This window comes from Trachurus japonicus, chromosome 6 (genome assembly GCF_045865225.1).
Source record: "Trachurus japonicus isolate A0001 chromosome 6, Traja_1.0".
NCBI classification, from domain to species: Eukaryota; Metazoa; Chordata; class Actinopteri; order Carangiformes; family Carangidae; genus Trachurus; species Trachurus japonicus.
In genome coordinates this window covers 12,367,979-12,383,247 of record NC_140912.1, presented here as the reverse complement: position 1 = coordinate 12,383,247, position 15,269 = coordinate 12,367,979, and the positions used below count along the sequence as shown (strand labels likewise).

The window sequence follows — 15,269 nt, the reverse complement described above, 5'->3', positions numbered from 1 at the left end:
GTTACCTGTGAGGAGGGTGCGTGTGTGTGGTTGTGTTTCACAGACTCTTCATATAAATGTATTAGAGACAGGGGTCAGATGTAGATAAACAGCAGAGATATCAGAGGAGTCCCTGTCTCAGCTGTGGCTCTGACCTGAGGCTCAGAGGTTGCCATGGCAATTTGAGGTGGTTGCCATGACGATAGACGCACCCCAGGCTGAGGCAGACAGAAACATACCATAACACCATTGACAGTTATTTCATAGCCGTTAGCAAGTTAGCGTTAGCCCCGTGGCACTAAAAATAGATAAATAGCCAAGCTACATGAAATCATGGAACACTCAGCTTCAAGTCAAAATGTCTGTTGTGACATCATCAGGCAATACTTAGAAGAGATAATGATAGCTCATGACACACACATTACTGAAACAGCATCTGATCAGAGCGCATTGTGTGATTTTTAGTCATTACGTTTTCAAACTTTCTTAAAACTAACGCAAAGGCGAATTCAGAATTGAAACGAAAGCTGAAATCTCAGCTCAACAACAATCAGCTCACACTCAACTCTAAGCTCACCACAGAGCTTGAGGCAGAGAGACAGAAGAGCATTGCTCTCCAAGAAGTACTTGAGAAAAGAGCTTCATACCAAGACACCCTCAGAAATACAGTCCACATACAGAAGGCCGAGGACCTGCAGAATGAGCTGAAGCAACTAAAGGAGGTTCAAGATGCCAGGGTAATGGAGATCGACATCAAACAAAAAGCATCGCATTACCTGGCCCTGACGAAAGAGTTGACAGAGCTGAGTACTCAGCTCAACAGTCAGCTCTCACTGAACTGTGAGCTGACCGCAGAGCTCGAGGCAGAGAGGAGGAAACACCAGCCTCCCCAAGAAGACACGGCCCCCACACCAGAGAGGTCAACATGGACAAGAGTCTGCCTCTCTCTGGGGCTGAGGAAACCACAGAGGTGGAAGAGGAGCAGGGAGGCCTCATCCAACACCATCTGAACTGACTTTCTCTCCCACTATTTTTCTTCTCTTTTTTTCTTCTTTTCATCAACATTAAAAAAAGTCTTTGAGATGTATTTCCTAGATATACTGTTGTAGTTGCTTTTAAGTGTATAGTCAAATCTTTACAAAACCAGTTGTCAGATGTAGGACAGAGAAGTCTTCACAACGACAGGGAGATACAGAGGTACACATTAAAGTCTAATATGTGGCACAATCTGATCTGAGAACAGCTTCAATAACTGGGTCTAAGGAATATGTGTGCGTGTGTTGATGTCTGAAAAGTCTGACTGCTTGTGTCAGCCTGATTTTGCATGTATGTTAGAGTGTGTGCGTGACTGACTTGACGCACATGTTTGTGGGGTGTAGAGTGTAATTTGTGGCCAGGAGGAGCATGGAAAGAGAAAAGTTTCAGACAACTTTAGAAAACTTCTAGCCTGAACATTACACATAATGTACAACCATTATAATCTTAACATTTCTCCAAAAATGATCATGGTCATTGAACAGTGATTGATCAAAAACTAAAACTATAAAACTACTTTCCATCTGTTGTCCCTGGCCAGGTCTTAAAAAAGCTCCCTAAAATGAAAAAAAAGGAAGAAAAATGTGTGGACAACAATCTAAAAAGATGTTACACTACACTGAAAAAAAGCATACAGTGGGTATTTACCACAATCATAGCATAGAATCTTTTAGAATCAGTATATATAAATGTGACTACTTTTAAGTCAACAAAATAACAAAGAAATCAAAAGAAATGTTTAATCACAGCAGTGTAAAGAAGGCTGTGAATTGTAATCTTTTGTAATAAAAATTAGGGTGATTATTTTCAGGATTGGTTAAACTGATTTTCCACTGTTCAAACTGATGTTTTCAGACATCTTGTTCTGTCTGAGCAATTAAAAACCCAAAGATTTATAATATACTGTCATACAAAAGAGGGAAATTGATACTTGTGTACTAAAATAAATAATTTCAAAAATGAATTGTTTAAAAAAATGTGTTTATTTGTTTCTGATGGGGGAGTGCACTAGGGAGGCATTTTAAACCTTGGCTAAAGCCCTATATAATTTAAATACATTGCATACACTGTTTATTATCAAAAGTGTCAATATGTATATACTATACAATAGTACGCAGCCATAGGCTATTGGACTACGACTCAGTCAAGTGAACTGAATGAAAGGTCAAACGCTGGCTGGGTCAGATCCTGGTCAGAAAGCCCAGATGAAGACTGCTCGGGACCTGCAGCTGCTCCACAGCCTGCGAGGACGGGCAGAAAGGAAACGTGACCTGGAAACGATAATCTGTGTCCAGCATCAGCTGCGTGCCACCTTCACGATCTTGTAGTAGTGACTGAAATAAGAGCAGGACATGTTACTAAGTGAAGTGAAAAAAAAGGCTCATGGCATTTAAATCTGAAAATCGACAGAGCTCACCTGAACTTTGCGGACAAATGATGACGTCACTCTTTTCTCAAAATCATCAATGGGTGTATATGAGTTCAAAATCTTGACAATCTATAAAAACAATAAGTTTTGTTTTGATGATAGTGATGCTGGAGTTTTTAATATCAAAATGTGTGTATGTTAGTGAATCAAGTACCTGAACAGGGTTGAGTTCAGTGCACGTCTCACTGATCTCCTTGGCGTCGTCATCTGTGGACTTGTTGACTTGCAGCAGCCAGGCGGCCTGGGACAGTGGCTTCAGGGTGTCGATGGCATTAGAGCTCTGCAGTTCCTTCTCCTTCAGCCACTCCTCCAGGTAACTGATGTTACACCTACAGGAACAACGACACTATGAAACTGAACTTTTTTCTGTCTGTTATTGATATAACCCAAAAAACAAAGCCAGACCTGATTTGCATTCCCTTCCTGCAGGAACACATATCTTTGCGTAGCATCATGTTGTTGAGGGTGGTCGCGCCCACCAGGAAGAACAGTTGTTTGACAACCTGTTTGATGAGGCCCTGCTCCATGCCATGCTGAGTCATGGTGGAGTGCAAAACACTGAGCTTCTGAATGATGGAGGAGATGGTGTAGGTCTCTAAGTCATCGTAGATGCTGTTGGAGCGTTTCCTGAAGCCCGTCGGCTTCATGCTAGAAATCCCCTGCAAACTCTCATGCTCCAACATACCAGGCACTGTAGGTCAAAACAGTAAAGAAGCACAATTGAAGATGATTATAAAGGTTAACCACTAACACAATTTGTACATGGTAATAATAGACGGTGGAAAATACCAATTGCAGGAGTGAGATCCTTTTCCATGACGCTGATAAACTGATGGTAGATGTGGATGGCCAGGTCGCTGAGAATCTGTCTGTGTTCTGACAAATCGAAGTTCTGCAAGCAGTTCTTTGTCTGACGGGGAGTATTTTGTCTCATGAACTCCTTTTGTAAACAGACAGAAAAAGAAAAGAACATCAAATATGCCTGAAACTGAGTATAAGAGAGTAAAAACAAATGAAACAGAGGAAATCCCAACCTCCTCCCCGCTGTACTGCTTCAGACAGTTGAGCAGCTGATACACGTTTGAGAGCCAGAAGGACAACAGCTCAAAGTCTTTGTGGTGATTCTGAAAAACAAAAATGGCAGATGTGTATTTTTTTTAATTCTTATTATAGTATATATTAAATAATAGTATAATGTAATAAAAGTTTTATAACATTTCTTATCATTTAGGGATGTAACTTTTTATCTTATTAATGCAACTTGTAAAGTTTTTTTCAGATCAACAATATGTCAAAATCAAATAACAAGGGCAAACTAAACTGGTGTCATAATACTACACAACATTAGATATGGTCATGACTGATGTATAATAATAATTTATAATATTTACTTTTCACTCCATGCCGATAAGGTCTGATAGGTTTATAACTAATCTTACCATGATGACTTTTTTGACAGCATTTATGACTGAACTCATAAGAGACTTGAGTTTGGCTTCATCACTCAGATAGTCAGCATGACGGATACACATGAAGAGGATGTAGGCAGGCAGACCTGGGATCAGGTTGACCACCACACCCCTGGGCTTCAGGTCTGCGGGCAGATTGTGACATGTTTGAAAGAGATATGTATTTAAATCGTATTATATTTGTCTGCTCATGTCTGATCAAACTCATAAGGGATCCAGTCTACACCAGCAATGGGAGAAAAGTGACAAATCACACTTGCAAAATTAATGTGACCACATAATACAGTATAATAAAAACAGGGGTTGAGATTACCCAGAACGATGTTTTGAATCAGCCTATGTTCGTCCTCTCTCTTGTACTCCAACATGCCGAGGAAATCTTTAGGAATCGCAGGCGCAGGCGTTTGCTTGGCTATGTGAGAAACAACAAGGTGAATAAGATGTTTGATTCATTAGACCAGTGGTTCCCAACCTTTCTTGGCTCGTGACCCCGTTTTGACATCACAAATTCCTTCCTGGCAACCCCGTTGTCAATCAAGATGCGTCAGCTCAGATATTTTTATATGCTGCATTTTATTTTAACTTGATTTATATTCGAGAAAGTGAAAGTATCCACAAGTTTCTGAACGTCAAAGCCGGAAGCCGGTTTTGCTCCTCCGGTGGACTTGTATCTTTACATTTCCATGGTTTCAGTAGTTGTCATAGTTGCAGTAAACGCATGGATCTATTAACGCTGGCTTTTAACATGGATGTCCATTTGTGTGATATCCATTGTTAAAAGCTGGCACCGCGACTACTGAAACCATGGAAACGTAAACATACAATTACACCGGGAGAGCAAAACCGTCTTACGTTTTTGACGTTCGGAAAAAGGTGGATAGAATACAGTTGTTTAAGATTGTGTGTGGTGTTTTTAATTAAATATATTTTTTCAATTACTAGAGATTTCAGGCGACCCCATTTGAATTCCAGGCGATCCCACATGGGGTCCCGACCCCAAGGTTGAAAAACACTGCATTAGACAATCAACAACTACAAACCACAACACTACCTTTCTGTGATGTCTCCAGGCTCTTAATGCGATTCTGAAGTTTCTTTATTAATCTGTCTTTCTGGTCGAGCTGCTCTTCAAAGTCCTAGAAGAAAACACAAAACTGTCTCCATTAAATTCAAGATATGCATTACCGCACTCATACTGTGGCCCTCAACCTTTCATATCTCCACATACCATGTTCTCAGCAGTCAACCGTGACGTCTCCTCTCTCAGTTTGCTCTTGGCTTCGCTCTGCATCAGTTGCAGTCTTTTCAAGTGATCAGTCTCCTCTTCCAGCTCCTCTACTTGGCCCAGCAGCTCCCTCTTCACCTCCTCCAGCTCTTCAGCTTTCTCCTCAAAGTGCCTGTAAAGCGGCAAAAATCAGACGGCCTCAGAGATGACGTCCCATCTTTAATCAAAGAACAGACTTCAATCTGAGTGTATTACCTGCGCTGTGAGCTCTCCTCTTCAATTTTTATTTGAAGAGTGTTGGTGATCTCCTCAGTTTTCTCTGTAGGATGGAAAATAAAATAAAAAATATAAAGAAGATGTAAAACACTGATCTGAAAAAAGAACATCTTGGGACAAAATGCACTCGGATCTACCTGCTAGCTCTTGGTTCTGCTCCTCTATATGGATCTCAAGCTCTTGTTTTTGTCTCTGAAGCTCTGAAACCTGCAGTTTCAGCTCTGGTATCATCTGTGGATACATTAAATCGAGGACAGATCATGATGATCATGGTACGCTCTGCACCTCACCTATGATAAGAAATCAAATGTGAATTCAGTCAATCATACAGTAACGCACTGAATTCTCACTGCTCAGCCTGGACACTTCTTGGCGAATATCCTCGTTGACGCTACTTTTCTCCTGGAACAGGCTTTGCAGCTTGTTGTTCTCATTTTTAAGGTGGTCCACTTTCAACTGCAAGCCCTCCAGCTGGGTCTCATAGCTTTCCTTTTGCTCCCTCTGGTGGTTCTCCAGTATTCTGCCATCAGAGGGGGAGCCATGTTTAACAGGGTTGACTGTATGCAGTGTTGTATGTCACAACACTCACTAGATAGATATTAAGTGAAAAGGCTGCAGAGGTTAACAGCAAAGACATATAGACCTGGTAGCTTTGTGCAGGCCTTCAAAGGCTGGCAGAAAATCTTCGAGCTCGTAAATCTTCTCAGGGTCATCTGGAGTTAGCCTTCAGAGAAACAGTGTGGGAGGTTACGTTTCTAAATGAGGTGAAGAATAACTACATGAGTGAAAGGAAAAAACTAAAAAATCTTGTTTACCCTAAAAGAACCTCCTCTTCAACAACACCGCCAACAAGTTGTCTGGTAATCTCGTTCATTTTAGCTGCAGAAAAGTATTCAGGGGTTACTTCTCCTGTGTGCTATGACGATGTATCATATTTAAAGGGGCTGTCTGTACTGTCTGTACCTCTTGCTTGTTCCGACTGCTGCTTCATCTTTCGGTCCATGTTATTCCTCTGATTCTGCAGGTTGTTCAGATCTCTGCGTAGCTCAGGAATGGCCTTGACGTGTTTGGAGAGCTGGATGACTTGTTCCTGCAGGTCGGAGTTCACCTGACCTCCCTCCTCTATCTTCCTCTGCAGACTCACTCGCTCCTCTTTCAGTCTCTTGATCTCCTCTTTCAGAATCTGAACCTCCTTCTCATGGTCCTGTCTCTGGATCTCAATGTTGTTCTCTGCGATCCTGCCAAGAGTTATGTAAGGTCATCACTAATCTGAATAATCAAACAAGCCCAAATTTGTAGTGGTTGAATGAAACCAAAAAAGATGGCACATTTTTGTGACGTACTTTCTGAGCCTTGCTTCATTTTCTTTCTCATCCAGAAGATTCCTTTTTATTTGATCAAAGCTCTCTGCAAGTGTTTAAAACAGGTCATTAAAATGATTATTGCTCGTATTGTAGAAGAAGGAGCAAAGCCAGGAAACTTTACTCCTATTACCTTTGGTCTCTTTGGTGGAAGCTTTAAACTGTTTCTCCAGGTTCTGCTTTTCCTGGGTCAGTACTTCCATCTCCTTTTGAATCTGTTCAATTTTCTAGAGTGCAAGTGGAAATATTTGTTTTATTCTAAAGGCTTACAATGTTTAAAGCAGCAAACAAAAAGCTGCTGAAACACAAACAACTGATTTGAATGTTTAGCAGGAACTTCAAGACTGACCAGAGAAGCATCCTCTTTCACTTTCTTCTCCCTCACTTCCAGAGTTGCCCTCTGGCTGCTTGACTTTTCCAGCTGTGCCTCCAGGCCCTGAAGTCTCTCCACACTTTGAGAGTGGGTGTTTGCCAAGCTGGTCAGTCTCTCTACCAACCCACGGTTCTCTTTACTCTGTAAATGGTTACAGGGAGTCATACACGTTATGTCTTCTGCATAAAACCCACAGGTAATATAACTTACTGTAAGTAGCATCTTTACCTGCTCTTCAATCTTCTTTCTGAGCTGCTGCACTCTGTACGAAAGCTGAACGTTGATCACCAGCCGACGCATGGTCTGAAAGCGCCGGCGGGCCAGCCATGCTCTGGCGTACTTCTGGAGAACCAGGGCTTTGTGCTCTTTCATCATCTGATAGGTAACGGAGGGATGGCAGGGCATCAATCTCATGTGATGACATTGTGAATTTTCATCATGATAAATAATACGAATATTGAATCAATGATCAGTTTCTCACCTTCTTGTACCGTTTACGAGCTATCCAACCTCGTGTGAAGGCCTGGATGGTGACGGAGGCCAGGCGGACTACCTGGTAGATCTGTCTCATGCGGTAACCTCTCCAGTGTCTCTGGATCACCAGCGCTGCCCAGCCCTGCTTCAGTGTTGCAGGATTCACTGTTTTCCTGGAGGTTTACAAAGAAAAGAAGCAGGTGTGATGTCAGAGTCCTAGTTGGTATAACGGAGCCGAGGATGTGTGACAACTAGGGATGTCACGATTATAAATTTTCTTGGTACAATTATTGTCAGAGAAATAATCATGGTACTACGATTATCATGATTAATATGCATTAATTAATTTCACAACACTATGAATGTGTAAAATCAAATATAGCTTCAAAATAACCTTCCTCTTGTAGCTTACACAAAATATTTCAAGTATCTATTTTATGACCGAGTTCTTAATCTCCTGTAAAACACATTTGAAACTATTCATCATCCCATTTGTTTCTCATCTATACATTGTTTGCGTTTATCTATGAAAAGTTTTTTGCACTTTTGTTTTGCTGTCATTATTGTTTTTATCGTAATATAACACGGTCAACATTTATAATTCCTACCAATGTCAATGTTACGTTAGTTTAAATGTTTTAGTATCTGTTTAGTTTACCTTTGTTTATCTGGTGACACATCTGCACAATAAGGTTCCAACATCAAATTTTTCATGTGAAAGTAAATAAGAATCTTTACGATCAATTAATTTGGCATTCAAGTCAGAGTCCTAATTGGTATAACAAGTAATCGTGACATTCCTAGTGACAACAATATTGTTTTTAATTGCTTCTAACCGGATTGTCCGCTTCCCACGGATGTACTGTTGGAGGATGATGGCTGCCTCTCTCATGCGCAGGTACTTCCTCCTCTGGCTCCACCCGCGGACGTGTTTCTGGATGGTGACACAGGCTCCACGGAGTCTGTCCAGTCGCAGCTTCTCTAGATAAGCTACCTGACCGGCCCGAAAGAAGATCTTTGTGCGACCAAACTTGTACTGGTTGGGGTCCTGGAGATCAAGGACATGAGGCCAAAGTGATAAACAAAACATGTGGTGTGGAAAAATGCAGGACAATTGTGTGTTAAAAGGCGGAGTTCAAGGATACTGCTAACCTGAATCAACCTCTGCAGCACGTTCTTGCAGGTCTGTTTCTTGTCAGTGATGTCGGCCTCCTGATGTGACATCAGGATGCTGTATCGACTGTAAAACTCTATGTATGTCCACCTGCAAACAAAAAACATGTTCACTATTAAAGGGGTAGTTCAACATTTTGGCAAATTGGCCCATTGCCATAATCCCTATAGTTTTAGGAGTAGGTTTCGTTACCTTTAATTGTTGGTGCAAGCTATTTTTAGAACGGCGGAGCAGAGCCGTGAGCTGCTCAGAGCTACGCTACGGAGGCTAATGGGATTTCTTGGTTTCCCTCATCAAACTCATCAAATACACAATCCAACAACTCCAAAATGCTGTGGTGGACAAGTAACAATAACATAACATTACAAGACAGAGCTGTTTTAGAGGTAAATTCATGCAAAACAGCTGATGCGTGTTCCTGTCGGGGGCAGTTTTTCGGCAAGCAGTCTCTGCATTTGCCTCGAAAACAACTCTGTCTCGTAACGTTCCGTTATTATCTCATAGCGTGGTGAATGTGCAGGTCACAACTTGTCCAGGAGAGCATTTTGGAGTTTTTGGATTGTGTATTTGATGAATTTGAGGAGGGAAACCAAAAAATCCCATTAGCCAGAATGTGATAATTTAGCTGATAGTGACAGAGTTAGATGGTGGAGAATCACCTGGATGGATAGCTTTGCGCGCTGATACGAATAGTTTCAAGGACTCCGCAGGCTCGCAGCTGCTGCACCACCCTCCTGGAGTCATATCTTAAAAAAACAAGCAAATGTTCACTTCAGCAAAAATACTACTGTATGCAAATGATTCAGTGAATACTTCAAACAACGAGTGTGGAATATTTCAATCATTGCTCCATAAGTACTCACTCAAATGGGAGCTTTTCATCATTTGGCTTAATGCAGCGCACATAGTGCGGGGTGGTAGCATTCAGTGTTTCCATCAGCAAGGACAGGGAGCTGCGAAACTACATTTGGCAACAAAGTTCGTCAGAGAGAACAAATGTGAAATGGGAACTCAGCTGTATCTCATACACACTTCCAAATACAGGACTGGAGTGTCAATAATCTGCAGGGAGCAGTGAGAGAGTAAACATTTCACCTTATCTCCCACAGAGGTTCTCAGCTGTTTATTGGCTGGTTTCAGCCCCGGCCTGGCAGGCCTCACTTTGACACCTTTACTGGTCACAGTGTTTGGCTCCTCCTCTTGGAAAAAGTTGGCCAGAAAAGGAAGCTGATAACAGTTGAAATCAGGAGAGAGACTGTTAACACCCAATGCTGCGTTGAACATTTTTACAGCATTTTGGTTTTGTGACCAAAGTGGTGTATTAAACGATTAAAAAGCAAAATTAAACAGGAGCTTTGATTACCTTACTGGTTCTCATAATATCTACCAGTTCTTCATAGAGAGTGTCTCTGTTCTTTTCAAGAAAACCTCTGCACTGATACTCAACCTGGAAAAGGAAATAGAATGACTTAGTTAAAAAATAGTCTGCTATTAACAATTAATCCAAATCCATTAACTGTTAATAACTGTAAGAGTCATTTTAAAGTTCTACTATGCCCCTGATGGGTTTTCAAGGGTCGTCAGACTCCACCTTGTCGGCAAAGTGTTGTATCACAAAAGCCTCATTTGATAACCTGGGCTTCTCAAACAGAGGGCTGGTGTCCAGGTAGTTGTAGAGTTTCTGCAGCCAGCTTCTGTCGGTGCCCTGAGGAAACTGTGCAGTAAAGAGAAGCATAGAAGAGATGGAGATGTCAAGGAAAAATAAAACTACAGAGCAGAAGATTAAGTCCCAATCACGTCCATTCAATCTTACCAAACACTCTTCATCCAACAAGTCGAGGATCCCCATCTTTGCTTCAATCAGGTCAATGACCGGCTGGTTGTCATAGAAATCTATGAGCGTCCATGGGATGTCCTCTTTCATGTACTCCTCCTGCTCCAGCTTGAACACATGCTGAAAATAAGAGACACAGCAGCATAATCCTCAGAGATGATAAAGAGTTGCGTGCTAGTGTTCTGCATTGATTTTGGTTTGTGGCGTTGCATACCAAGTTAAACTGCTGCTGAAGCTTTTCATTTGCGTAGTTGATACAAAACTGTTCAAAGCTGTTGATGTCAAATGTTTCAAAGCTGAGGACACAGGACACCAAATAAATGTCAGAACAGCAGGAAAAGAGACATGAATGTATGAAAAAGCAGAAGGAAAACGTGTTGTTTTTGCATTACCCATAAATGTCCAGAACACCTATGAAAGCGTGTTGCTTTCCTGGGACCTGCAGTGCTGTATTTATCCTGTTAATAATACAGTCAAAGAGATGGGCATAGATCTGCTTGGCCAGGGCATCTCTGGCATTTACTGCCCTCTCCTTGGGCACCGGCTTCACCACCGTCTCAGCCACCAGAACGATCCTCCGATGGCACAGCCAACGCACCAGCCCGTCTGCACTCACGCTCAGCAACTCACAGAAAACCTCCAGGTGCGGATCACTGAGCTGAAGGATATAAAAACAGAGTTTTGTCTTTAACCTGGTTAATGTTTGAACCTTCTAATCTTGCGCACAAAAAAAGCAATTCAACGCTCAGGGAAGTTGTGGTGACTCACGCTAACTGATGATCTGTCCTCTCCAGAGTTTCTGATCTCCACGTTCCCCAAATGCAGAATAGCTGCTAAAACTCTGAAGACGTCAGCCTGAAAATCCTCCCTCAACCCTGGAGATAGAGAGAGAGAGGGAAGGGGGTTAAAGCTCAAATAAAGAGTTACATGAAAAGAAAGTCACTGCGCTCATCGCTCTTCTTACCCAGCAGTGAGAAAGTCCGGCGAGTCTCTTCCATGTCTTTCTTGTCATCTATACCTTCAATAGTGATGTCACCACCCATGCAGGTATACTGGAAGTTATCAGCACTCACTGCAGGTAAAAGGAATACATTGATTGAGTGCACTTAAAATATAATAATCCCGTTGTATGGCCGTTGTATAGGGGAGAAAGGTGATGATAATTCTAGGGGTCCAGCGCCCGGGAGGGCCCACAAAAAACCCCAGTACTCTAATCTTTGTATGACTGAATTATTCTGCTTAGACCCTGACTAATACTCATAGTAATGCTGCATTAGCATCAAAACAAAGTAGGCTAAATAAAAAATGATAATACATACGTAGTCTAAGAAAAAAAGTGAGGGGCAGGGGCCCACTTTAGTATTCCTTCAAGGGGCCCAGAATTCCTAGCAACGGCCCTGCCCTCATTAATGTTTTTACAACTGTAAGATTTAAACATCTGTTTTAAGTGAATCAGATTAATCATCAATAATAATAAAAAAAAGCAATAAAACAGTAAAAGCTCCATCTCAAACATGCTGCACCAACACTGAGTCCTGACACTCACACAGTCTTAGGTTCTTGAACTCTGGCAGGTGAGCACAGGAACACATCTGGTAGAAAATGTGGTAGTTTCGCTCGTTGTCTGCCTGGAGAAGAGAGAAAATCATTATTATGAACGAGAAATGAAAACACACTAATGAGCAGCAATAGATCTCACCTACCTGAAAAACGACTCTGGATTTCTCTAAGAGGTAGGTCCTCATGTTCGCTCCGATGATCCGGTACTTCCTGTCAAAGCCGATCTCTGTGTATTTCCCAAATCGGCTGCTGTTATCATTCCTGGTCGTCTTTGCATTTCCTATTGCCTGAAACAGGAGCAAGAAAGATTTTATTAGTCATCTTTTTTTGATACTTAAATTTGTATTAATATTAATAAAGCCAGTCACTTGACATACTCTAGAACGATACAACATGTTAGGATTTTGGAAAGGGGTTTCTGCATGTATTAGTCATCTTAATGTATAAATGGGCTCAAACAAATGGAAGCTTATACCTTTAGCGTAGTCACGGTGTTAAAACATGGCCAGTGTAGTGGAAAGAACCGTACCTCTGTGATTGGATTGGATGCCAGGACTTTGTCTTCAACTCGAGTCTTGCTGCCAGATTTGCTTACGACAGCAAAGTACCTCATAGCATACCGGGCAGACACAGTTTTACCAGCTCCAGATTCACCACTGACAATGATGGACTGGTTCTTGTGGTTTCTGAGCAAGAAAAGGGTGTGTGAATGCTATTACTAAAATGTATATTGTACTTCATGTGACTATTTGAAGTTGTATTTACCTTGCCATCTGTTTGTAAGCCTCCTCTGCCACTGCAAATATATGAGGGTCCATGTCTCCCATGTTCTGGCCTGAGTAGGCATGAATGATTGCATCTCCATAGATATGCAGCTGTTTGTAGGGATTTACAGCCACCAGTATAATACCTGAAAATGAGGAAACAACACAGGTTGAGGCAAAAGCACAAACGGCCAACAGCCTACACCTCAGGGCTTGGATATTTATTGTTCAGTGCAACTGTACCACAGTAGGTGTAGATGATCTTGGACTCCACAAATCGCACTCTGAGATTGTGTAGAACAGCGGGCTCATGGAGGTAGCTGAGAGCAGTGAGGTCGTTCTCCCCAACCAAGATGTCAGGGTTGCGAAGAGGAGGGAGTTGTGGTTTTGACGGGTCAACGGGGTAGTAGTGCTCCTTTCATGACGACAGGTTATGTAAAAGAGTCAGGTCAGCTGTCGTTTCTCACCATCATAAACTCAACATCATAAACTCACCGCGGCTGCATGTGATGGCTTTATTAGTCACATTGTACTTACTGTGCCATCTTCAAGAAGCAGTTCAAGAACATTATCCCCAAAATGAAAATCTCTCATGATCTCAGCTGATTTCCACACATCTTCTGGATCTGGGATCCACACCCTGTTGTACTGAGGGACGGGAAGTCAAGGGTAACAGGTTAATAAATACCTCACAAAAGAAATTACTTAAAAAAAAAAAAAAAAAGTCAACATCATATGTAAGGAAGTGACTATGTAAACATGAACACAAAACCATGGACCTTTTTTTCCCTAAGTTTTAGTGGTATATCCTAATGTCTGTTATAAAATTATTAACATTTACATTAAAAGAAGTTAGATAAAAGCAAACAGTTGAGCATTTAGACTTTAAATTCCTATGGACAGAGCATACTCTACATCCCAACACCTCTCCTTAGCTGTAACAAAGTTTCCATATGTCTCAGTAAGTAGGCTACTGCAGGAAATGTTGAGTCGACTGTGATAACAGCAGCAGCTTTTCTCTTACCTCGGTGTACAGCTCCAACACAGCCATGTTCATGCATTAGTCTACTGCTGAAATATTTCTCTGCTATGGTTTTGTTTATCACCTGTTCTACCACTCTGTCTGCCAGGTTACCAATGGATTTCCTCCTCACTCACACAACTATGCCTGGATCCCAAGCCGAAAGTTAAACACAGGTAAATCACTTTCCGGTTGTAAAATTTCAAAATAAATTTAAGTAAATAATCCAAAAACCTGTTTTTAAAGTTTTAAAATGTACCCTACTCCTTGAGTATTATTAGTTTTATGCTGTTGCTCTAAATGACATCCACTTAACTATTTATTTCCTGCCAATAAATAATTTGTGTATTACTTGTCTTACATGCATTAATTTAAATGGTAAATCTGTTTGCCAGCATTATTTAAGTCGGGAAGGATAAGCCTAGATATGTAAAACGTCACTAGAAGACAAAAGGGATTATAGTTGAACCATAATACCTATTGTTAATTTTGCTTTTAACGAATTATCCTTTTTTTTTATAATAATGACTGATAAATAATAATCAGTAGGTACAGTCAGGGGTCATGACAGTAGACTACTTGTTTATTTAAAATGGGTCGCGAGCCAAAAGGTTGGGAAGCAGAACTGTGAAGGATAGTTAAACAAAGAAGCAGCAGCTTTTATTGTGAAAGCCCCGTCACTCAGGTCCTCGGCGTGTCTCGTCTCTTCCTGGATGTCTTGTGCTTGTCGCTCACCTGCTGCGGACTTTGACTACCAGACCCCGCCCTCCCTCCCTCCCGTCTTGTGACAGTAGGTCGACAGAGTGGGTGTGTTCGTTTGACCAAGGACTCTGAAAACAAAAGAAACCGGATAGAGTCTCAGCCAGCTCACCATATGTGACCACATCCCAACCACTGCCCGCCACAAGTTGTTAAACAAAAACGATTTTTTTTTTTTTAGATTGAAAAAAGTAAATATTTCACCACCTTACACTAACTTGACCCACATAGTCATAAGTAAACACATTACCAGATACTTTGTGTGCACAACTGTGAAGGTAAGCCAGAAAGCATAAATATCAACACTTTGAGGCAATTTGATATATTGTGCATTTCACAATCCAGACCAAGGATGAACACATGAAAAAAAATTATAGGATGATTCATCAGCATCATGTTGTGAGTGTGTAAAATGCAAATAAAACACAGGCGACAGTTACATGTACATTTTTAAATCCCAATGCAATCAGGGATCACCATCTTACTTTTCTCAGGCTTGATTGTTTTAAGTCTTTAGGACATCAAATCATGCTTCA

At 41.4% G+C, this 15,269-nt stretch overlaps 1 protein-coding gene across 1 annotated transcript; it reads right to left on the bottom strand.

Annotated features, from left to right (window-relative positions):
- Positions 1-1,713: 1,713 nt before the first annotated feature.
- Positions 1,714-14,134, bottom strand: myo5c (myosin VC). The gene is made up of 40 exons (XM_085778860.1): positions 13,978-14,134; positions 13,491-13,601; positions 13,197-13,368; positions 12,955-13,099; positions 12,719-12,875; positions 12,333-12,476; positions 12,176-12,257; positions 11,594-11,701; positions 11,398-11,504; positions 11,022-11,287; positions 10,844-10,925; positions 10,609-10,749; positions 10,387-10,509; positions 10,159-10,242; positions 9,891-10,022; positions 9,659-9,756; positions 9,455-9,541; positions 8,774-8,885; positions 8,458-8,669; positions 7,629-7,794; positions 7,376-7,522; positions 7,124-7,288; positions 6,908-7,001; positions 6,757-6,820; positions 6,377-6,651; positions 6,229-6,292; positions 6,057-6,137; positions 5,753-5,933; positions 5,551-5,644; positions 5,393-5,456; positions 5,141-5,309; positions 4,964-5,048; positions 4,226-4,324; positions 3,883-4,037; positions 3,478-3,567; positions 3,233-3,383; positions 2,849-3,134; positions 2,598-2,772; positions 2,432-2,512; positions 1,714-2,348 (listed from the first exon to the last, which is right to left on the bottom strand). The coding sequence occupies exons 1-40, from the start codon at positions 14,008-14,010 to the stop codon at positions 2,196-2,198; spliced, it is 5,235 nt and encodes a 1,744-aa protein (XP_085634986.1). The 5' UTR covers positions 14,011-14,134; the 3' UTR covers positions 1,714-2,195.
- Between the last annotated feature and the right edge of the window lie 1,135 nt (positions 14,135-15,269).